Source organism: Mus caroli, unplaced genomic scaffold (assembly GCF_978045245.1).
Source record: "Mus caroli unplaced genomic scaffold, Mus_caroli_1 scaffold_7, whole genome shotgun sequence".
NCBI classification, from domain to species: Eukaryota; Metazoa; Chordata; class Mammalia; order Rodentia; family Muridae; genus Mus; species Mus caroli.
In genome coordinates this window covers 124,872,456-124,897,154 of record NW_028227262.1, presented here as the reverse complement: position 1 = coordinate 124,897,154, position 24,699 = coordinate 124,872,456, and the positions used below count along the sequence as shown (strand labels likewise).

At 38.2% G+C, this 24,699-nt stretch overlaps 1 protein-coding gene and 1 pseudogene across 1 annotated transcript; one reads left to right on the top strand and one right to left on the bottom strand.

The window, feature by feature from the left end:
- Positions 1 to 2,316: 2,316 nt before the first annotated feature.
- Positions 2,317 to 2,986, bottom strand: LOC110296800 (large ribosomal subunit protein eL19 pseudogene; annotated as a pseudogene).
- A 2,160-nt stretch (positions 2,987 to 5,146) lies between these two features.
- On the top strand, positions 5,147 to 15,223 carry LOC110296479 (hyaluronidase PH-20). The gene is made up of 4 exons (XM_021165182.2): positions 5,147 to 5,239; positions 9,990 to 11,141; positions 12,116 to 12,205; positions 14,636 to 15,223. Exons 2-4 carry the CDS (start codon positions 10,188 to 10,190, stop codon positions 15,128 to 15,130), a joined length of 1,539 nt encoding a protein of 512 aa, XP_021020841.1. The 5' UTR covers positions 5,147 to 5,239; positions 9,990 to 10,187; the 3' UTR covers positions 15,131 to 15,223.
- The last annotated feature ends 9,476 nt before the right edge of the window (positions 15,224 to 24,699 follow it).

Here is a 24,699-nt window from a genome sequence, read left to right as displayed (position 1 = left end):
ATTACCTCCTCGGATTCCCACCTGTCGAGCCTGTGCTGCTCTCCCTTCTGTCTCAGGTGAGAATACCTGGAGGAGGCTTCTGCACTCTTCCTGCTGAGAAAGAAAGAAAGAAAAAACCCACAACCAAAAAATAAAGTCTTGCGTAGCTTTCTCTTCCATAAGAAACAGGGTCATTCAGTTTTTATACAGTCATGTGCAGAGAGGCAGAGAGAAGTATGCATTTTAAAGCATTGTGAGGTTGAAGCTGCGGTTCATTTTCCTTTTTGTGTAGTGTCTGCTGTGTACTTATGATTTATTCTAGAACAACTGTGCTCCTTATTGATGATAGCTTACATCTATACATATAAAATATGTTAATAGACAAAGCATATTGGTTTGCTTTTTCTGCTGAGGAGCAATTCTAATGATTGCTTTTATGATTTTTTGTTCACTGTTCTCCTTTTCCTTTTGTGAAACAGAAGCACAGAAATAGTGGTCATGTCTGCCTGCCTGCCTGCCTGCCTACCTGCCTGCCTGCCTGTCTGTCTGTCTATCTTTTGACCAAATACTCTACTAGAAACAATTCAGGGATGCATCACTTATTTTATTTACAATTTGGGATGTAGTCTATTATGCTAGGGAGGCCTTGTGACTGTTAAAACCACATTGTATTCAGAGTCAGGAGGAAGTGAGGAATGCTGGCCTAAGCTGATCTTTCTCTCTCTGTCTCTGTCTCTGTCTCTCTCTCTCTCTTCAATCAAGTACCACCCACCTTCAGGATGAGTCTTTCTATGGCAATTAACCTAAAGCAACTACCTTATCACATGACTAGAGATTTATCTCCCAGATGTTTCTAGAACCTGCCATGGTTACAATATATGTTAGCCATCACAAACCTACCCTTTATCAACTTGACACTTTTTACAATATATATATATATATATATATATATTCACATTCCAGATTTTATTCCCACCTCCAGTCCATCCTCTGACTGTTCCACATCCCATACCTCCTCCCCACAGTCCTGTCTCCATGAGCACTTTGTCTGTAACTTTAAGCTCTTTGCTTGTTCTATTCAGTTGAGATGATTAGTAATCTTTCTGGTTTACTTTTTTCTCTTCTTTCTGTAGACCCACAAACACTAGCCATGACAGAGCCTGCATATTACCTTGCTTTAAGATTTCAAAGGCAAACAAAAAAATCCATTAATTTTTTTTTTTAACTCAGTCACACTCAAGTTCTCAGGCCATGTGCACAATGCAGTCATAGTCTTTACCAGAATTCAGTAAGAAGATTTTTAGTCAAGTCCCTGATTGAGTTCTGCTAATCTTCTGGAACCCTAGGGCCTGCATCTTTCTTACTGTGCCTGTCTTCTAGGATCTGACTAGAATGGGCCATTAGCCTCTGCTTACACTATATTAGGGTGTCACGAACCAGTACCACATATCAAAGCAACAGTGCCCTAATTCTTGGTACTAGTTTTATGTACTAGTGTACTAGTTCCTTTAATTATTTCTGTGATCAAACCTCTGACATGTGCAACTTGAGAAGGATGCCTTTGCTTTACAGTCTGACAGTAGAGTCCATTGTGGGGGAAGGCATGGCAGTGGGAAGCAACATGCGCATCCTGAGATACTGGGTCTGCATGAGGAAAGCAGAGCAATGGACACCACTGTGCAGACTGTTCTCTACTCAGGCTCCAATTCTGCCCCACAAAACGGTGCCATTCACATCTACTGGAGGTCTTTCTACCTGCTAGCCCACTCTAGAAACTCCCTCCCAAACAAGCACAGAGATCTCTTTACCAGGTGACTCAAAATATTGTAATTTGGACAATCTGTATCATACCGTGCCCTTGTTTGGTTAGGCTAATGTATAAATACCCAACATTATAAAAATTGTCTGGATTCTGCATCAAAAATACTTTGCTACTATTATTTGAATTTACTTATTCTATCAATCCATGTAAAAAGAACAGACTTTTTTTTTTAAAGTTACATCTTAAAGAACAGAAGACCATTTCAATTAGGTCAAGGGAAGACAACTTAAAGCCCAACCTTGAAGAGGTTCCCTCTCAAAGTTGCCAAGTAGTCAAATGAATGCGACACATTCAAAGGTTGAGTCAGTCTGATGGGTTGAGCAAGTCCTGATCTGTGGAGTCTTCCTGATGCAGGTTGCCCCTGAGGATCACAGAGTTTGGTTCTGAGAATCGTAACTAGGGCTCAGCCTCATCAGATCTATTCTCTTGTGGCATACATTTCCTGAAGTTGTTAATGTCCATCAAAACAAATTCTTTTTTTTTTTTTAACGGACAAAGGCTTGTTTTCTTTTAAAGACTGATCCACATGAGGCCACAGCCAGGCCACTATGCACAGACACGAGGGAAGCTTTATTTCTTGGTCTCCTCGTCCTTGGACAGAGTCTTGGTGATCTCTTCCTTCTTGGCCTGGAGGCGCTCCTCCTGGCGCTTTCGTGCTTCCTTGGTCTTAGACTTGCGAGCCTCAGCCTGGTCAGCCAGGAACTTCTTGCGGGCCTTGTCTGCCTTCAGCTTGTGGATGTGCTCCATGAAGATCCGCTTGTTTTTGAACACATTCCCTTTGACCTTCAGGTACAGGCTGTGGCACATATGGCGGTCAATCTTCTTGGATTCCCGGTATCTCCTGAGAAGCCGGCGCAGGATCCTCAGCCTTCTCATCCAGGTCACCTTCTTGGGCATCTGAGCATTGGCAGTGCCCTTCCTCTTCCCTATGCCCATATGCCTGCCCTTCCTCTTCCCTATGCCCATATGCCTGCCCTTCCTTCGGGCCAGGGTGTTTTTATGGCAAGGAGCCCGGGAATGGACAGTCACAGGCTTGCGGATGATCAGCCCATCTTTGATCAGCTTCCTAATCTGCTGACGGGAGTTGGCATTGGCGATTTCATTGGTTTCATTGGGATCCAACCAGACCTTCTTTTTTCCGCAGTGGAGGACATTAGAGCCAAGCCTCTTCTGTAGTCTGAGCATACCCTTTCGTCGGGCAAAATGGTTCAGTCCAACTCCCCCAAACAAATTCTTAATGGATTAAGTTAAAAGGTTAACTTTTAAAACCTCCTTGAGGAAGTTTTACTTTTTTAAAATTAATTTTATTTAACTATATTTATTTACTTTTTATTAAAAACAGTTCTTTTTACATAATATATTCTGTTCACACTTCTCTCCCTCCAACTCCTCCCAGATCTTTCTCATATACCTAACTTCATACCCTTTCTTTTTTTCTCTCTTTAAAAAAACAGAAGAGCAAAAAACCTTCAAACTAACAACAACAACCACCACCACCAACAACAAAAACAACAACAGAAACACACACCTACACTTAAAGAAACAAAACAAAACAAAACACCAGAGACCACTAAAACTGAAACCAAAGTATACAAGCAAAAGACCAATAATATAAAAAAATGTCCAAACAAGGTAATTTGAGACTCAAAGCCTACAAAAATTGTACTGAGTTTGTTAAGTGTTGGCCATTTATTGCTGGGTAAGGGGCTTACCCTTAAGTGTGTTTAATATACCTAGTGAGACTCCATTGGAGAAAACTAAGCTTTCCTTTGCTAGTGTTAATTGGAGATAGATAGCTTCTCAGTTAGGTGTGGGAGCCATTTCTGCTTCTCTCTCTGAGTACTTGGACCCTGTCTGGCTTGAACATGTACAGGCCCTATGCATGCTGTCATAGTCTTTATAAATTCATATGTTTGTCCATCCTGTTGTATCTGGAAGATTCTATTTCCTTGGAGTCATTCATCCCCTCTGGCTCTTAAAGTCTTTGCATTTCCTCTTACACATAGCTCCTTGACCCTTGAGGGGAGGGATTGTTGATGGAGATATCTCATTTAAGACTGGGTGTTTCAAAGTCTCTTATTCTCAGCATACAGTCCAGTTGTGGGTCTTCCCATCTATTATAAGAGGCTTCTCTGATGAAGGTTGAGCAAGGCAGGGGTCCTCTACCAGATGTGTAATTGGTAAAGATCTTTTCCCATTCTGTGTCCTGCTGCTTTGTGAGAATGACAGTGTCCTTTGTCATACAGAAGAAGTTTTATTTTTCATTCATGGTACTGTATTATATATAGATGATGGTGGGGGCAAGGGACATTCTTACTAACAATATAATGATTTATTGTTTTATTATATTTATTATTATTATTGTTTATTAGACTTATTCAGCACTTTCCATGTGTCAGATATAAGAGAGGAGAATAAGTATTTTTTTATACCCTTTTTAGGTTCTAACTCTAGGAAATGAATTGAAATAAGGCAGATTAATAGAAGAAAAACAAGTAAGGTGAGCTACCACTCTGGCCAACTCCAGAGCTTTGATCTTTTAATGTATGTATTTTAGAGTTAGGCAGCCTAGTCAGGGGGAGAGCTAAGTTATTCCATGTTATGTGAGTTGTCTGATGTATCTGTGTATTTAGCAGAAACATAATGCATACACTTCAGAACAACTTGGGTCTTAAGAATTTGAAATACAGCCTGTAAAACCAATCATAGGGTTTTAATTACATTATTGTCCTGCATAATGAAAATAGAAAAGCCAAGTCTATTTTCCTTAAAAGCAAATAAGAATCTTTCACTGTCATCTTCTGAACAGGAAACAGACTTGTGTTTCACTGGAGATTTCCCTAGGCATGAAGTTTCAACAGGAGGAAAGGTAGCAGGATGCTACTCTCTCGTCACAAATGCTATCCAGTTTTAATCAAACCATTTTCACAGTAGTTCTACTAGATGTTCACTGTGAGTATCTAGTAGAATTGCAGGGATGAAAGCTAATGACATAATGTTTCATGCTACCTACATGCTGCAATTACTGCAAGGATTTGTTAATATGGCAAGGGTTTGGGTTGTATGGTTTTTGTGATTAATTCAGAGAACAATACAGTTAAAAGGAGAGTCACATGTCTGAAAGCTGAATAGATTGAGAAAAGTATATCAGCCAGACTTCATAGGAAAGGAGTGAATCAGGAAACTTTCGTTTCCCCTGAAAGGGTGGGAGGATTGAAGGAAGAGGGAAAGGGGTGGTCTGTGAGCTTGGGAGACTCAGTTCACTTTGTGATGTCATCTGTTTCTAGAATCTTGGAATTTGCTCTGGCTTTCCCCTTGGCTTATTCTAAGAGTGCTGAAGTAGATTTAGGTTGACCATGGCTCACATGAATTAAGAAGTGTTTCTTTTGTTATGATGGAGATGCAGATGGTAGGCAGGTATTTTAAGTTTCCAGCAAGGTAACAGTATACATGCTTTTTATAAACTTCTTGATTTTCTCTTTCTCTCTTTTTTTTTTCTTTAGGTGAGAGTGATGAAAGAATTGTCACTCAGTGGAAGGTATATTTTCTCACTGATGCCCCTACTGTGTTACAGTTGTCATAACTTGCAAGTGGTAGTGTCAAAGTATCCATTTAAGCTCCTTTAAAATCCATTTAACTCAGGAACTCAAGATTCAAAGATGCTAGGATAGAACCAATTGACTTTCATGCCTTAGCCTACCATGGTTTGAAACATCGTAACAATTTTATGTCCATGTATGATTGAAATGTCAGAAGAGATTAGAAAGGCATAGGTCTCTAGGTACCAATACCAGCATGACAGACTCTAAAAGTCCAGATGAGATAGAACAAGAGTCGAGGGCTCCACTTCAGCAGGTCAGCATGCTCCAGTCACAGCATTGCTTTAACTGTCCATACTCTACAGGCAGAGCACCGGGAGGCTGATGTAGTAAAACATCTTGCCTTCTGCTGACTCTGTGTCTCCAAATGTTACCTGTAACTTATGGAGTAAGCAGTCCACCCTAGGCAATAGTAACTCATTTTGTTAGAGCCAAAGCAAAAGAAAGAAGCTTTATCTTATCTCTGAAATTCTGTGTCTGTGGATCATGATAACTTGAACTGACAGGTAAATGGAAGCAAGGCAAAATATTACTCAGTATTTTTTCCACATCCATAGAAAACTTTATAGGAAAAAAAACCCTGTAAAGCTGTGGTTTGCATCCTTTGTAATGCTACAACCCTTTAATTCAGTTCCTCATGTTTTGGGGACCCGCAATCATGAAATTATTTTTGTTGCTACTTTATAACTATAAGTTTGCTACTATTAAGAATTGTAATGGTTTATTTATTTTTTTTTTGAGATAGAAGTTTGCTAGAATGGTTAAGAAACACTGATCTAAAGAAATATCTACAACCAAGATCCTTTTCTTTTTTTTTTTTTTTTAAAGATTTATTTATTTATTATATGTAAGTACACTGTAGCTGTCTTCAGACATTCCAGAAGAGGGCGCCAGATCTCGTTGCGGATGGTTGTGAGCCACCATGTGGTTGCTGGGATTTGAACTCTGGACCTTCGGAAGAGCAGTCGGGTGCTCTTACCCACTGAGCCATCTCACCAGCCCGATCCTTTTCTTTTAAAGAAAGAATAATTATGAAGAACAAATGAGACCAGCAAACATTTCTAGAGGGAGGAATGTGTGTCAAATGACCAGAAGACATAGTAGAAACTAGCTGACAATATAGGAAATGAAGCACATTTGTCAGCACTGATTCTCTTTAACAGCCACCCAGTTTCCACTTCTGAGACATGTTCTTAGTACAAAGAGGAGAGCCCCTTTATGATATTTTGCTCTGGGATAGATCACAAAGCTCCTATCATATGCATTTGATCAATTCTCATTAGCTTAAAATGCCACATCATTTTGTTTTAGGGTATTGTATTATGAATTTCTTCATAGCCATTACCCCAAGAGGTTTATATACATTCTTATAATATAAGGGACCTATACACATAGTTCTTTATAATCCATATACCTATATATGCATGGATTATATATAATCCATAGATATAATTCTTTAAAGTTCATATATATCATATATGCATATATATAATACATAATATATGTATATATACACATAATATATATAAACCTATGCATATAGTTCTTTATAATCCATATACACATGGTTATCTATATAATATATATGATTATATATAACTTGGTTTTTATATATTTTATATATTTATGTATTTTATATATTTAGTTTATATATACACATACACACATATTTTTAAAACATGTATTTATTTTATGTATATGAGTACACTGTCATCTTTGACACAACAGAAGAGGTCATCAGATCTCATTACAGATGGTTCTGGGAATTAGACTCAGGACTTCTGGAAGAACAGTTAGTGCTCAACTGTTGAGTCCTCTCCAGACCCCAGTATAATATATATAAAGTTATTATATATATAATGTATATATTATATATATACATATTATATATATAATAGAGTTTGGTTTTTCAAGACAGGGTTTCTCTGTGTGTAGCCCTTGCTGTCTTAGAACTTGCTCTGTTAACAAGACTGGCCTTGAACTCTGAGAGGTCTGCCTGCCTCTGGATCTCAAGTGCTGAGATTAAAGGTATGTGCCACCATTGCTCAGCTGTATAATCCATATTTTGTAGTTCAAGATGTAAGTGAAAACATCTGTAAAATGCAGCAAAGTTGAAAAGTCTGGGTAAGCTGACTTTGAGAATTAAGTCCAACTATATGTTTCTTGATTCTTCCTAGAAAATTCAACTGCTTAGTACAGTACAGGTATTATAACTATTAGTTAAGGAATACTTAGGTAAGAGTTATTTTCTTGTTGCTAAAGAGATTAAGTTGAAGACAATAAATAACCTTCCTGTAAATTATTAATTACAGTGGCTTTTTTATGGATTCAAATTCAAATGCTTCTGGTTCCAAAAATATTGTCTATCAAGCTGGTTTATACTGAATATACACTCACTTATACTCAGTATAAACAAATTAATATGTAAATATGACATTGTTGTACATAAATTGTTATTTTTCAACTTTTTGTTCCTGGTTCATAATTTTTCCCTGGTATCAGAATTTTCTATTCCTTCTTGAAAGTCATAGAAACTTTCATTTTTCTGGATTTTGCTTTTGAATGTGTCATATATCCCCAGAATTCCCCTTCTTTGATAGAGAAAGATAGCTCTTTTTTCCAAAGGTGTTGTTCCATACCAAGTATGGTGGGAATGAGTTCCACCAAGAGGTAAAGGGGAGTGTCAGGCCTTGACACCAGTTCATAGGCAATTATTAGGTATTTTTTGTCTATTCTCATTTTACATAGTTATTATCAATGCTTCCTCCATGCCTATGTAATAAAGTCACTATAAAACCTTGAAAGAATTTAGGAATTCTCAGGTCATAGATCTTGTGAAGATTTCTGGATCGAGGTTCACCTGGGGAAGGTATGAAGCTTTAACTAGCTTCTCTTACAAATTGATCCTATGTATCACCCTACTTTTGTACTTTGCAGCATCGATTACAACAATCTGCTAAACCTGTCTCCAGAAGTTCTGTGTTTAAGGAAAGTAATAAAGCCCAAAGAGAGGGCAGTGGGAAACTTAATGTTTACACAGCTGATTAAAATCTGCTGGACTCAATGATGGTCTCTTGATATGGGAAAGAGAATTTCTGTACTGAGCTGTCAGCTCATGAGCTCTGTGTCTATGAGGATCAGGTCAGAGTTACATTGGATTTGAGAATACCTAGTCAATGTTGTAGAATTCATTGTAGGTAAGGAGAAACCTTCACACTCTTTAAAGTCAAAGAAGTCTTCTGTGTTGGATGTGATATGAGAGCAGGGGTTCAGCTCCACTTCAGCTATTTATTTTTTTTTTCACATATTCATTAAGAGGTATGCAACTGAATTTTGGCAGGTAGATAACTGACTTTTGAAAAAGTGCAAAGGGTAGGACTTACTATCACTTTCATAGGTATGCATGTAGGTATGTATGTAAGTAATGGTCTTCTAGTTAGATTCATCCAGAAGTATTCTCAGGTTCAGGGGCTAATTGAGCAGTTGAAAAGGTTCCTTCATCGTCCTACTGTCTGCCCACATGAAACATATGACCTTTGATAAGGTTAAGATGAAGCAAAGTAATAGTCTCTTGTTGGCAAGATTAAGGGACAATTTAACTAATGCAGAACTCCTTCTGTCTTAATCTCTGATTCTTACCTCAGGCCATTTCATTGCTGTCACACTTCAGAATATCATCAATCAGAATGACAGCGTAGTCTTGCTTTCTGAAACAGTGTTGAAAGATCAGAATTCCTATCATATGTTTACTTCACAAAGCTAGAGTCAACTGATATATAGTCATTTGTTAATTTTAACAGTGAAATCTCTGTAAGATTTGATTTGGCAGTGTTCTAAGAGGATATTAAACTTGTATTCAATCATTACATTACCTGTGGAAAAAAGTGACTTTTCCTTTCTCTCATACTGTCCACTACAGAAGAGTAATAATGAAGTGGGAAAGAGAGAGCAAGTAATAGAAGTGGCGATGGTGGTACACAAATAATCCCAGGGATTTGGGAGGCTGAGGTTCAAGAATTATAAATTCCAGGACACCCAGGGAATTTAACAGTACCATGATCCAATAAATGAGTCAACAAACAATCAAACAAACAAATTACTGGGAATTTACCTCATTGAATATTTGCCTAGCATATGCAAGGATTTAAGCTCATTTCCCAATGCCACCCTCATGTTCATATACACACACATAAAAGAATTAAAAAATATGGATTTTTTTTCAAATTCTGAGACAGGTTGTTTTCAAAAATTGGCAGATCATGACAGAGCAGATTTTCAGAACCAGTAAATACAAATTTGTATTCCTCTAACTGGTATTTTCTAAAATACTGATAGATACAGGACCCTATATATCTGGGAATGAAGTAAGAAAAATAATTACATTCAGTTTTCTGTGGGGTGAGGACTGATGTTGGAAGATGAACTAAGTGTTGATGGTTACAGAGTTTTATCAACACAAGGGAAAAAACTTATTGCTTTAAATACTTCAAATAAAGTCTCCTGTCTTTTGAAATTAATTTAAACTCCTTGCATGAAATTAGAATTGGTAAACCTCTCATTGTGACTACAGTAAATTTGTCTCTTTTCAGTTCTGGATGATTTAACTTGCTCCAAGGTATTCCTGAAATGTAACACAGGAAGAAGAATCTTCAGTGTAAATCAGTCACCATACATTCATCTCCCTAGGTGGCCTCTTGTCACAATCTTTCTAATCTTTTGCATCAAATACTGGACAGACCAGAGTGTGTAAGAAGAAATAAGTGCTTACTTAGTAATTTCTCTCTGTGATGGGAGAGTTGAGATTTAAGGACCTCTTTTGGGAGAGCTTTGTTGAATCTGGGGGCACATTCCAAACAGTGTTAATCTTCCTTTTGATTCCATGCTCCTTGACTGTGGACTATAGGGCAGCACCAATTTTATCAAATACAACTTTCCTTTGGATTTGGAATGTCCCAACTGAACGTTGTGTAGGAAATGTTGATGATCCAATAGACCTGAGCTTCTTCTCTTTAATTGGAAGCCCCCGGAAAACTGCCACAGGGCAGCCTGTCACATTATTTTATGTTGATCGACTTGGTTTGTATCCTCACATTGATGCAAACCAAGCAGAACATTATGGAGGAATACCTCAGAAGGGCGATTATCAAGCTCATTTGCTCAAAGCTAAGACTGACATAGAGCATTACATTCCAGAAAACAAATTGGGCTTAGCTATCATTGACTGGGAAGAATGGAGGCCCACCTGGTTGAGAAACTGGAAACCTAAGGATAACTACAGGAATAAGTCTATTGAATTTGTCCAATCAACTAATCCAGGACTTAGTATCACGGAAGCCACCCAGAAAGCCATACAACAATTTGAAGAGGCAGGAAGGAAGTTTATGGAAGGAACTTTACACCTGGGGAAATTCCTTCGACCAAACCAGCTATGGGGTTTTTATCTATTTCCTGATTGTTATAACAACAAGTTTCAAGACCCTAAATATGATGGGCAGTGCCCTGATGTGGAAAAGAAAAGAAATGATAATCTTAACTGGCTATGGAAAGCAAGCACTGGCCTTTACCCATCTGTCTATTTGAAGAGAGACTTGAAGTCCAATCGACAAGCTACCCTCTATGTCCGCTACCGAGTTGTGGAAGCTATCAGAGTGTCCAAGGTTGGGGATGCATCGGATCCAGTCCCGATTTTTGTCTATATCCGTCTTGTTTTTACTGATCGTACCTCTGAATACCTTCTAGAGGTAAACGAGCATCTCTGACCTAGTATCCATAAATACAGTTTACTGGAAATTAATGTTTTTAAAGGACATGAATTTAGCTTTATATATCACTTAAGAATGTAAACAGGGAAAGCCGGGCGTGGTGGCGCACGCCTTTAATCCCAGCACTCGGGAGGCAGAGGCAGGCGGATTTCTGAGTTCGAGGCCAGCCTGATCTACAAAGTGAGTTCCAGGACAGCCAAGGCTATACAGAGAAACCCTGTCTCAAAAAAGAATGTAAACAGGGCTTGTTCTATATTCTCCCAAACAGATAGAATTACTACACTTTTAGTGCTTATTGTAATTATGTGACCTGTTAGCGGCCATGGAGAACCATAAAATGCTGACAATATTTTAACCGTTTTATTTTTATTTTATGGATATTGCCAGCAGAAGTAATTATAATAGCCTCTTTTGTAATAGTAAAGGAATGCCCAAAGAGTCTGATCCACGAACCAAAGAACATACAGGGCTGGACCTAGGCCTCCCCACATATATGTAGTAGATGTGCAGCTTGGTCTTCATGTGGGTCCCGAACAACTGGAACAGGGGCTGTCCCAAAAGCTGTTGCCTGTACATGAGATAAGTTCTTCTAGCTGGGCTGCCTTATCTGACCTCAGTGGAGAGGAAGCACCTAGCCTCACAGAGACTTGAAGTACTAGGGTGTTTGTGTGTGTGTGTGTGTGTGTGTGTGTGTGTGTAGACCCAGGGGGCCCACACCTGCTCAGAGGATAAGGTGAAGGGGCAATGGAGAAGGATTGTGGGAAGGGGTGACAAGGAGGGGGCAGTCAGCGGGATGTAAATGAATAAGCAAAAAAAAAAAAAGTAAAAAAAGATTTAAGGAGTGTAAAAATATTTAAACTATTATTGATGGGTTAGCGTGCTTGCTTTGTTGGTGTTGTCTTGTGTAAACGCTTCCACGTATTATTTCCTGCTAACTCTATCTCCTCTGCCAGGATGACCTTGTGAATACAATTGGTGAAATTGTTGCTCTTGGTACCTCTGGAATTATAATATGGGATGCTATGAGTTTAGCACAACGTGCGGTAAGTCAAATTGGTTGGAAGTAGATAAAAATAATTTTATACTTAAAGTTTTTGGAGATCGTATTTAGAAAAGTACTCTGTTAAGTACTCTGTTAAGTATTAAGTACTATATTAAGTACAGTGGTGGGCAAACAGTAGATGCGCAGAATCTGCTCAGTCAGGTTGTGTTGCATCTTTTATTATGAAGTAGAAATGTACTTGTCTTCTCATAGTGAGAAAAAGCCAGCCTTATCAGCCCTACCTTATAAAAGTTGATTTTTTTTTAATATTCAGGAGTTCTGTTAGTCACTTGTAAAATACCATCATTATTAAAATTAAAGAATAAAAACACACAATAAGATACATTGTGTTAAAACTCCAAAGAAATAATGCTCAAAATAAGCCAGCTATTTCACTTCCTGTGAACCTCCATGCCTGAGGCTGTATATATCTGTTGTATCTGCACAGGTGGAACACTCTAGAATAGATGCTACTCACTTTACATGCTCACACTGTATAATAGTAGTGTGTTCCGTTCCCAACTCTGCATTTAGTGCAATTGATGGATAACATGAAGGTGACCACTGAACGTTCAATTATATAGTGTTTTTTTAGATTGAAAGTATAAATCTTTCCATAATGTACATATAAAACTATCATCAAATCATCTTCTCTAGTCTGCTTTTTGTTTAACTCTTGTCTCTCTGTTCACTTGACTGATAGTTTCTGAGGATCATTTCTATCTTCTAGATGTCTTGGACTTCTTAAGGTTCTGGATCTTCTGTTACAGTGTTAGTAGATTCATATTATTTTTATTTACTTATTTATTTTAGATTGTACTATATAAATTTAGAAAGAATCTATATAGATTTTTTTAGATTATAATTTTATTTCTACCTTCCCTTTCCTCCCTGTAAACCCTCCCAAATACTCCTTCCCATTCCTTAATATTAATGACCTATTTTTCCATTAATTGTTACTACATACATGTCTCTATACATATATATTCCTAAATATCACCCACTCAGTCTATATAATGTTACTTGTATATATGTTTTCCGTCTTATGTAGCATATGTTGGTTGGCCATTATTTGCTGTGTTGCTGAGGCTGATCTTGAACACCTGATCCTTTGTATTCTCTTAGTATTACTGGAGTGTGACACTAACACACACACACACACCTCTATATCTATATCTATATCTATATCTATATCTATATCTATATCTATATCTATATCTATATCTATATCTATATCTATATCTATATCTATATCTATATCTATATCTATAATCTATGCTCTAGGGACTAGAGGGCAGATATATTTGCCAGGCAATTACTGACTCAACAATAGAGAATGTCAATGCAAGGAGAATATCAAATAGTGTATATTCAAACCAGAGCTGCCAGTATTCGCTCTCTTTTTTTTCCAAATGTGCTACCAAACTCAGCCCATTCACTAGAACTGTTCATCATGAGGGACTATGACTGTCTTCTATCTATTTTAAAGGCTAATTTCCAAGTTCTAGAACATGGTACTGTGAAGATGGATTACTTCTGCTTCTCCTCACTGTAATCCACACTTTGTCAAAGAACTGTCATTATAAACGTTTGACTAGGAATCATTTGAGGCATCAGCTTTGGAGCCATATTTAATGATATATAAACTCATCTAACAAACAAGAGATTTTGCTTCACCTTTTTATGATTGAGAGTTAACTGAAGAAATGGTAGATACCATGCCCATTTGTCATTTATCTTCACAATGACTCTATGAGACAGGCTTCAAAATCGTCACTAATTTAAAAGAGATGGAACTGAAGCATAACCAAATAACCAATTTTCCTGAAGTGATCCAGATAATAAACTAAGATTTAGAAAGGTTGTGAGATGATGCACCCAACCCTCAAGAGACTGGAGACCCCAGGGAGTTTAGAGGTCAGGAAGGATGGGTAGTGAGGGGTAGGGGCTGGGAACATCCTCATGGGGACAAGTGGGCAGAGAGGAGGTATGGGATGTGGAACAGTCAGAGGGTAGGTGGGTGGGTGGGCGGGAAGTAAAATCAGGAGTGTAAAAAATAAACAAAAACATTTAAAAAAAAGAAAGGTTGTGAGATATCCTTGGTTGGTAGACATGGCCATTAATGAAGGGGGAACTATTATTGGGCAAGTTAACCTCAAAGCCCATAGTCTTAACAACTATAACACTTCATTCTTTTGATTAATTTATGAATTATTGCAGAAAATTAAGGCTAGGATAAGTTAAGCCTTAACTAAAAAATTCTCCAGTAGCCTGATAAACTTACACATTACAAAATTGTTGCTTGTTAAAGTGAAGTATTTCCTACCACTTGTTAGACCCAATGTTTCATTCATCCTTAAGACTTACTATAGTATAGCTGTTCATATAAGAACTTGTGCCTTATTATGCTGACTGTCTTATTATTTTACAGGCAGGTTGCCCAATCCTACATAAATACATGCAGACGACCCTGAATCCATACATAGTCAATGTCACCCTAGCAGCCAAAATGTGCAGCCAAACACTTTGTAATGAGAAAGGCATGTGTTCAAGAAGAAAAGAAAGTTCAGATGTATATCTTCACTTGAACCCAAGTCATTTTGATATTATATTAACGAAAACTGGAAAGTACGAAGTTCTTGGCAACCCCAGGGTTGGAGACTTGGAATACTTTTCTGAACATTTTAAATGCAGCTGTTTTAGCAGAATGACATGTAAGGAGACATCTGATATAAGTAATGTACAAGACGTGAATGTGTGCATCGGTGACAATGTTTGTATAAAAGCCAAGGTAGAACCCAACCCAGCCTTCTACCTCCTACCTGGCAAAAGCCTTCTGTTTATGACAACACTTGGTCATGTGCTGTACCATCTGCCACAAGATATTTTTGTTTTTCCATGGAAGATACTAGTCAGTACTCCTTAGTTTTCTCTACCCACAGCATTTGATGTATTATTATTATTTTTGCAGGCCTCAGTAATTTGGGATTATGAATGGGATTCTGTTTTACAAAAGTAATTCATTTTTTATAATCAAAATTCTATTTTTGAGTTTCAAAGAGAAATGATATATTCTTCTACCAAAGACTGATTACAAGCAAGGCTACTTAGAGATTAGTTTTGGTTTAAAGAGAATGAAGACTGAATAAAATAAAATCACTAGAAAATTAATGTACTTTCAGTAGTTTGTCATTACTTTCAACATGATCAAATAAATATGAAGATAAAAACTTTTTTAAAAAATGGAATGCCTCAAGTCTATTAGTTTACATGTAGAACTATGTTTTTTAGTTAATTCATGTTGAAAAATTTTTATAACTTTTTTACAGATAGCTCAAGTTTAAAATGATAATTCTATTTTTGTATGCGATTTAATATATTTTCAGTATTTAGTTTTATAAAGTATTCTAATTTTCTTTTCATTCCTGATTGTCAAGTTTAATTTCTATACCTGAAAATGCTTATTGCATCAATCCCCTGCCTGCCTTATGGTATTTATGAAGCATTATCATTCAGATGTGCTGGGAAGATCAGTGCGTTAACTTTGAAACATTTTGTTCCAGTCGAGGATGGCAATGATAGTGAATGTGTTCCCTTACCACCTGGGCTTTCTCAAAATCTGCAGTCCCTGTCATCTGATGGCAGAAATATCACTGTTCATCTAATAGCTGGAATGGCATCTCACGTCTTATCCACTCCATCCTCAAACACAAATTCAGTATTCATATTCAGTATTACTGAGTCCAAGTGAAGTAGTGTGTTCTTACTATCCGTGAGTTTGCTATGCATTTGAAGATGAAAGAAAAGAATGTTGGAAAGACGACATAGTGTGTTTTCCATACTATGACAAATTTAAAGGGCTCTAATGTGTAAAGAAGAATTTGGTGTTATCAGAGATTCCTAAAGGAGATGACGTCAAGATTATTTTTACAAGGTTAATAGTTACTAGGCCATAGAGAAGGAATACATGGGATGCACTGTTAAGTGTGGAATAAAGCAAATATCTAAACAATGTAACTTTTGGGACCCACGGAGAATTTAGAACTTTCAGTGAAGGTAATTCTACTTCTGTAGGTGTGTTCTATTTCCTGAACCCACACACAACACTGTGTATCTATTTTTACCCCCTCTACTACTGTCCATGAGGACATGGCTATTATCTACTTATTACACTTGTATCTATATTGTGATAAGCAGTACCTGGGACTGGACACTAGTCTGTTGAATAGTTGTTGACTGAATGAAAGCTAATGGGGACTTAACACAAGATTTTGAATTTGGGATTTACTGTGGCCAATTTACATGACTCAAAGCTGTAGCTTCCACTGCTGTTACAATTCTGCTTTTAATTTTAATATTTTATTAAACTAATAAATTTTATTTTAAAATGTACAACTCAGTATTCTCAGTATTGACATTTTTAAAGTCATCAAAAATAATTTATAATAGTGAAATGCCTCTTAAATATACATGATAGCTTCTGAAGCTAAAAGTAATATGCACTCAACCAGTTTTTAAAATCTATTTGGAACATTAAATATGATAGAAGCAGAAAAAGATCTCTTATGAAGTCCTCTATGAAAGGAAATTGTGACAAGTTCCTGATTAGACAAAAAAAAAAAATGTTCCATCTCCAAAGGAGACTACTACTCAGTGTAACTCTGGCTTCATATAATGAATTGGGTAGTGTTCCTTCTGTTTCTATTTTGTGGAATACTTTGAAGACTATTGGTAATAAGGTCTTCTTTGAAGGTCTGATAGAATTCTGAACTAAACACGTCTGATCCTGGTCTTATTTTGGTTGGGAGACTTTTAGTGACTGCTTCTATTCTTTAGGGGTCATGGGACTGTTTAGATGGTTTATCTGATCCTGATTTGACTTTAGTATTTGGAATCTGTCTAGGAAACTGTCCATTTCAACCAGATTTTCCGGTTTTGTTGAGTATAGGCTTTTGTAGAAGGGTCTGATGATTTTTTAAATTTCTTCAGTTTCTGGTGTTATATCTCTTTTCATTTCTGATTTTGTTAATTTGGATACTGTCTCTGTGCCTGCTGGTTAGTCTGGCTAAGGGTTCATCTATCTTGTTCATTTCCTCGAAGAACCAGCTCCTGGTTTTGTTGATTCTTTGTATAGTTCTTTTTGTTTCTACTTGGTTGATTTCAGCCCTGAGTTTGATTATTTCTTGCTGTCTACTCCTCTTGGGTATATTTGCTTCTTTTTGTCCTAGAGCTTTCAGGCTGTGTTGTCAAGCTGCTAGTGTATGTTCTCTCCAGTTTCTTTTTGGAGGCACTCAGAACTTTGAGTTTTTCCTCTTAGCACTGCTTTCATTGTGTCCCATAAGTTTGGGTATGTTGTGCCATCATTTTCATTAAATTCTAAAGTCTTGAATTTCTTTCTTTACTTCTTTTTGACCAAGTTATGATTGAGTAGGGCATTGTTCAGCTCCCATGTGTATGGGGGCTTTCTGTTGCTATTGAAGACCAGCCTTAGTCTGTGGTGATCTGATAGGATGCATGGGATTATTTCAGTCTTCTTGTATCTGTTGAAGCCTTTTTTGTGAAGCCTATTATATGGTCAATTTTAGAGAAGGTACCATGAGGTGCTAAGAAGAAGGTATATTATTTTGTTTCAGGTTGAAATGTTCTATAGATATCTATTAAATCCATTTTGTCAATAACTTCTGTTAGTTTCAATGTGTCTTTGTTTAGTTTCTGTTTCCAGGATCTGTCCATTGCTGAAAGTGGGGTGTCGAAGTCTCCCACTATTATTGTGTAAGGTGCAATGTGTGCTTTGAGCTTTAGTAAAGTGTCTTTAATGAATGTGGCTGCCCTTGCATTTGGAGCATATATGTTCAGAATTGAGAGTTCTTTTGTTAGATTTTTCCTTTGATGAGTATGAAGTGTCCTTCCTTATCCTTTTTGATAACTTTTGGTTGAAAGTTGCTTTTATTCAATTTTAGAATGGCTACTGCACTTGTTTCTTGGGACCATTTGCTTGGAAAATTGTTTTCCAGCCCTTTACTTTGAGGTAGTGTTGGTCTTTGTCACTGAGGTGCATTTCCTGTATGCAGCAAAATGCTGTGTCCTGTTTATGTATGCAGTCTGTTAGTCTGTCTTGTTATTGGGAAATTGAGCTCCTTGATTTTAAGAAATATTAAGGAATAGTGACTGTTGCTTTCTGTTATTTTTATGTTTGTGTGGTTATCTTCTTTTGGGTTTGTTGAAAGAGGCTTACTTTCTTGCTTTTTCTAGGGTTAGTTTCCCTCCTTGTGTTGGTGTTTTCCCTTTACTATCCTTTGTAGGGCTGGATTCATAGAAAGTTAGTGTGAACATGTGTTTTTGTCGTGGAAAATATCTTGGCTTCTCCATCTATGATAATTGAGAGTTTTGCTGGGTATAGTAGCCTGAGCTGGCATTTGTGTTCTCTTAGGGTCTATATAATATTTGCCCAGAATCTTCTAGCTTTCATAATGCCTGGTTAGAAGTCTGGTGTAATTCTGATATGTCTGCCTTTATATGTTACTTGACCTTTTCCTCTTACTGCTTTTAATATTCTTTTTTTATTTTGTGCATTTGGTGTTTTGAGTATTATGTGACTGGAGGAATTTCTTTTCTGGTCCAATCTATTTGGAGTTTTGTAGGCCTCTTGTATGTTTATGGGCATCTCTTTCTTTAGGTTAGGAAAGTTTTCTTCTATAATTGTGTTGAAGATATTTAAGTTGGCCCTTTAAATTGGGGATCTTCATTTCTTCTATACCTATTATCCTTAGGTTTGGCCTTCACATTGTGCCCCGCATTTCCTGGGTGTTTTGGGTTAGGATATTTTTGCATTTTGCATTTTCTTTGACTGTTGTGTCAATGTTTTCTATGGTATCTTCTGCACCTGAGATTCTCCCTTCTAACTCTTGTATTCTGTTGGTGATGCTTGCATCTATGTCTCCTGATCTCTTTCTTAGGTTTTCTGTCTCCATGGTTGTCTCCCTTTGTGATTTATTTGTTGTTTCTATTTCCATTTTTAGATCCTGGATGGTTTTGTTCAATTCCTTTAGCTGTTTGAATGTGCTTTCCTGCAATTCTTTAAAGGATTTTTGTGTATCCTCTTTAAGGGCTTCAAGCTGTTTACATGTGTTCTCTTGTATTTCTTTAAGGTAGTTATTTATGTTCTTTTTAATGCCCTCTGTCATCATCAGCATGAGATGTGATTTTCAATCAGAGTCTTGCTCTTCTGGTGGGTTGGGGTATCCAGGGCTCACTGTGGTGGGAGAACTGGGTTCTGAAGATGCTAAGTAGTCTTGGTTTCTGTTGCTTATGTTCTTGCCCTTGCCTCTTGCCATCTGGTTATCTCTGCTGTTAGCTGGTCTGGCTGTCTCTGACTATGGCTTTTCCCTCCTGCACCCCTGTGTGTCAGAACTCCTGGGAGACCAGTTCTCTCCAGGAGGAATTTAGGTATGGACACCTGTGGTACAAGGTCACCTTGGAAGTGCAGATGGAAACCAGAAGGATCCTGTCTTTGGCTGTTTCTTGGTTTCTGTGTCCTGATGGCTTGGGGGGCGGGTCCCTTTGATCCAGGAATTTGAACAGAAGTGGTGGTCTTTAGATTAAAATAAATTGGTTATTTTCAAAGTTATGATCTAAGCCAGGCAGTGGTGGTGCATGCCTTTAATCCCAGCACTTGGGAAGCAGAGGCAAATGGATTACTGAGTTCAAGGCCAGCCTGGTCTACAAAGTGAGTTCCAGGAAAACCAGAGAGACCAGCTCTCTCCTAATTATATTTTAGTATGGAGCACTGTGGCCCAGTATCTACAATATATATATATAATATCTAATATATATATATATATATATATTTTTTTTGATTTTCAAGACAGGGTTTCTCTGTGTAGCCCTGGCTGTCCTGGAACTCACTCTGTAGACCAGGCTGGCCTTGAACTCAGAAATTCACCTGACTCTGCCTCCCAAGTGCTGGGATTAAAGGCATGCACCACCACGCCCAGAAACTGATGTATTTAACAGTTAGTTTTTAAAGAGAAAGGATTTGATAATATCTGGGAGAGGACAGGATATATGGATTGGCTTATCAGAATGTGAAGTAGGATGGAATTGCAAAAGCAAAATGAATGATCCCAATTATGTTCTTAAGCTTTTTTATTATTAAAAGTAGATTCTCTCATAAAATACATTCCAGTTACTCCTTCCTCTGCTGTAGAAGTTTGGTCTGGTTTTACCTCCCAGACCCATGCTCTTAAAAGTAAGGCTCAAAATATATTTACAAATATATGGCCATATAGCTAGGCTCTTTTCTGACTAGATCATAACTTTTTTTTGTTTTTTTGTTTTTCTTTTTTCTGAGACAGGGTTTCTCTGTATAGCCCTGGTTTTCCTGGAACTCACTTTGTAGACCAGGCTGGCCTTGAACTCAGTAATCCATTTGCCTCTGCTTCCCAAGTGCTGGGATTAAAGGCATGCACCACCACTGCCTGGCTTAGATCATAACTTTGAAAATAACCAATTTATTTTAATCTAAAGTTTACCATGGGGTTGGCTACCTGTGGTCAGGTCACATGCACCTGTCTCCATACATTTTCCAGGGTGAATCTCCAGCTTGACACTATCCCAGAGTCCTTTCTGTCTTCCAGATATTGTACCTTCTATTTCCTGCTTAAGTCACAGGCCATCAGTTTTATTATTTACAGGTGCCACATCCATAAAGACATAAGATATTCTCTCTACAGGTATATGGATGTGTTTATCAAAAATATAAATTAAGATGGCGAGGCAATATGAATGATCCAAATTATGTTCTTAAGCTTTCTTATTACTAAAAACAGAACCTCTCTCAGAATACATCTCTGCTACAGTTCCTCCTCCCTCTACTTCTCTTTGCTTCCCTCCCCGTCCCCTCTCTACCAGATCCAATCCCCCCTCCATTTTTCCCCTGAAAAAGAGCAGGCCTCTAAGAGACAACAACCAAACAGGACAAAAGAAGACACAACAAGACAAGGCAGAAGCCCTCATAGAGAGGTTGGATAAAGCAACCCAATAGGAGGAAGAATCTCAAGAACAGGCAAAGGAGTTACAGATACATGAATTCCCACTTTTAAGAGTCTCACAGAAACATCAAGCTAACAGCTATAACATATATGTATCAAGCCGGCCCCATGCTTGCCATTTCAATCTCTGTGAGTCCATGTGAGCTCTGCTTAGCTGATTCAATGGGTCATGTCTCCTGGTGTCCTCCATCCCATACGACTCTTACAGGCATCCCTCCCCTCTTCAGTACAGTTTGCTCAGTCTCTGAGGGAAGGGACCTGGTAGAGACTTCCAGTTTATAAAGACTTTCCCTTCACATAATGTCTGGTTGTGGGGCTCTGCACTTGATTCCATCTGTTGCCTGAGGAAGCCACTCTGATTGGAAAAGCAACTGATCTATGAGTATAGCAGAGTATCATTAGGAATCTGTTCATTAATATTTTTTTTGCCAGTTGTGTTTGATTCTACCACTTTTCTCCAGGGTATCCAGCTGTGAGTTCCTGGCAAGCCAATATAGGAGTGTGGCCTCCTTTGCATAGTGTAGGCCTCAAGTTAAATCAAATATTGGTTGGGCACTCCTACAAGTTTTGTGCCACTAATGCCCCAGCATATCTTACAGGCAGGAAAGGCTGTAGACTGAGGGTTTTGTGGCTGTGTTTGTTTCCAGTTTTCTTTCCATAGCCTTCAGAGTACTATCTCACACCAAAGAGACCAGAATGAAGGCTCCATACATGCATCCGCTGGACCCCTCTACATTCAGTGAGCTGAGTAGAAGTTGCCTTTGGCCCCAATGACAGTTTCCAGGGAGCAACCTGCCAACCTGGCATCTGCTTAGATGCTTAAGATGGCTTAGATCTCCATGGGACCTCCTTAGGCGAGAACACAACCAAATCTAACCCAGTCCCACCACTGGAAGCATTGCCTGGCTACAAAAGATGGCCAGTTCAGACTTCGTATTCTCTACTGCTAGGAATTTTCACTAGGGTCCACTGCACTAAGTTTCCCTCCCTCAATGCTCCCCAATTCCTGCTGTCTCTCCCTACACTCTCTTCCCCCATTTCCCTCATCTGATTCCTCCTGTTCTTGTCCCCCACATATGATTTGTTTTCTAATTCCAACCAAATTTGTAAATTTAATGAGGTGATTTTTTTCAACATCTGAGTAATACTCCATTGTGTAAACGTACCACATTTTCCTTATCCATTATTTAGCTGAGGAACATCCAGGTTGTTTCTAATTTCTGGGTACTACAAATAAAGCTGCTATAAACATAACTGGCCAAGTGTCCTTGTGATATGGTAGAGCATTCTTTATGTATATGCCCAGGAGTGTGTGTATCTGGGTCTTAAGATAGATCTATTTCAAAATTTTCTGAGGAACTTCCAAATTGACTGGTTATATAAGTTTTTACTTCCACAGGTAAGTAGAGTTTTCCTCTTGCTCCACATCCTTGTCAGCATGATCGGTCGGTCACTTGAGGTTTTTTTTTTTTTTTTTTTTTTAATTAGATATTTTCTTTATTTACATTTCAAATGTTACCCCCATTCCTAGTTTCCTCTCTGAAAATCCCCTATCCTCTCCCCTTCCTCCTGCTCCGCAACCCACCTACTCCCATTCCTGGTCCTGGCATTCCCCTATACTGGGGCATAGAGCCTTCACAGGACGAAGGGCCTCTCCTACCATTGATGACCAACTAGTCTATCCTCTGCTACATATATAGCTAGAGCCACTAGTTCCACCATGTGTTTTCTTTGATTGGTGGTATAGTTCCAAGGAGCTCAGGGGTTACTGGTTAGTTCATATTGATGTTCCTTCTATGGGGATCCAGTACCCTTCAGCTCCATGGGTATTTCTCTGGCTCCTTCAGTGGAGACCTTTTGCTCTGTCCAATGGATGTCTGTGAGAGACAGCTATATTAGGCTCCTGTCAGCAGGCTCTTGTTGACATCTGTCTAGTGTCTGGGTTTGGTGGTTGTTTATGGGGTGGATCCGCAAGTGGGGCAGTCTCTGGATGGTCCTTCCTTCAGGCTCTCTGCTCTGAACTTTGTCTCTGTAACTCCTTCCATGGGTATTTTCTTCCCCATTGTAAGAAGGAACGAAGTATCCACATGTTGGTCTTCTGTCTTCTTGAATTTCACGTGTTTTGTAAATAGTATCTTGGGTATTCTAAGTTTCTGGGCCAATATCTGCTTATCAGTGAGTGCATATCATATGTTTTGTGATTGGATTACTTCACTCAGGATGACACCCTCCAGATCCATCCATTTCCCTATGATTTTCATACATTCTTTGTTTTTAATAGCTGAGTAGTATTCCATTGTGTAAATGTACAACATTTTCTGTATCCATTCCTCTGTTGAGGGACATCTGGGTTCTTTCCAGCTTCTGGATATTATAAATAAGGCTGCTATGAACATAGTGGAGCATGTGTCCTTATTACAAGTTGGAACATCTTTTGGGTACATGTCCAGGAGTGATATAGCTGGGTCCTCAGGTAGTACTATGTCCAATTTTCTGAGGAACCATCAAACTGATTTCCAGAGTGGTTGTACCAGCTTGCAATCCCACCAACAATGGTGGAGTGTTCCTCTTTCTCCACATCATCTCCAGCATCTGCTGTTACCTGAATTTTTGATCTTAGCCATTCTGACTGGTGTGAGGTGGAATCTCAGGGTTGTTTTGATTTGCATTTCCCTGGTGATTAAGGATGTTGAACATTTTTTTAGGTGCTTCTCAGCCATTCAGTATTTCTCAGTTGAGAATTCTTTGTTTAGCTCTGTACCCCATTTTTAATAGGGTTATTTGATTTTCTGGAGTCCAGCCTCTTGAGTTCTTTGTATATATTGGATATTAGTGCCCTATCAGATTTAGGATTGGTAAAGATCCTTTCCAAATCTGTTGGCCTTTTTGTCTTATTGACAGTGTCTTTTGCCTTACAGAAGCTTTGCAATTTTATGAGGTCCCATTTGTCAATTCTCAATCTTACAGCACAAGGCATTTCTGTTCTGTTCAGGAATTTTTCCCCTGTGCCCATATCTTCGAGGCTTTTCCCTAGTTTCTCCTCTATGAGTTTCAGTGTCTCTGGTTTTATGTGGAGTTCCTTGATCCACTTAGAGACGAGCTTTGTACAAGGGGATAAGAATGGATCAATTCGCATTCTTCTACATGATAACTGCCAGTTGTGCCAGCACTATTTGTTGAAAATGCTGTCTTTTTTCCACTGGATGGATTTAGCTCCTTTGTGAAAGATCAAGTGACCATAGGTGTGTGGGTTCATTTCTGGGTCTTCAATTCTATTCTATTGATCTACCTGTCTGTTGCTGTACCGGTACTATGCAGTTTTTAATCACAATTGCTCTGTAGTACAGCTTGAGGTCAGGCATGGTGATTCCACTAGAGGTTCTTTTATCCTTGAGAAGAGTTTTTCCTATCCCAGGTTTTTTTGTTATTCCAGATGAATTTGCAA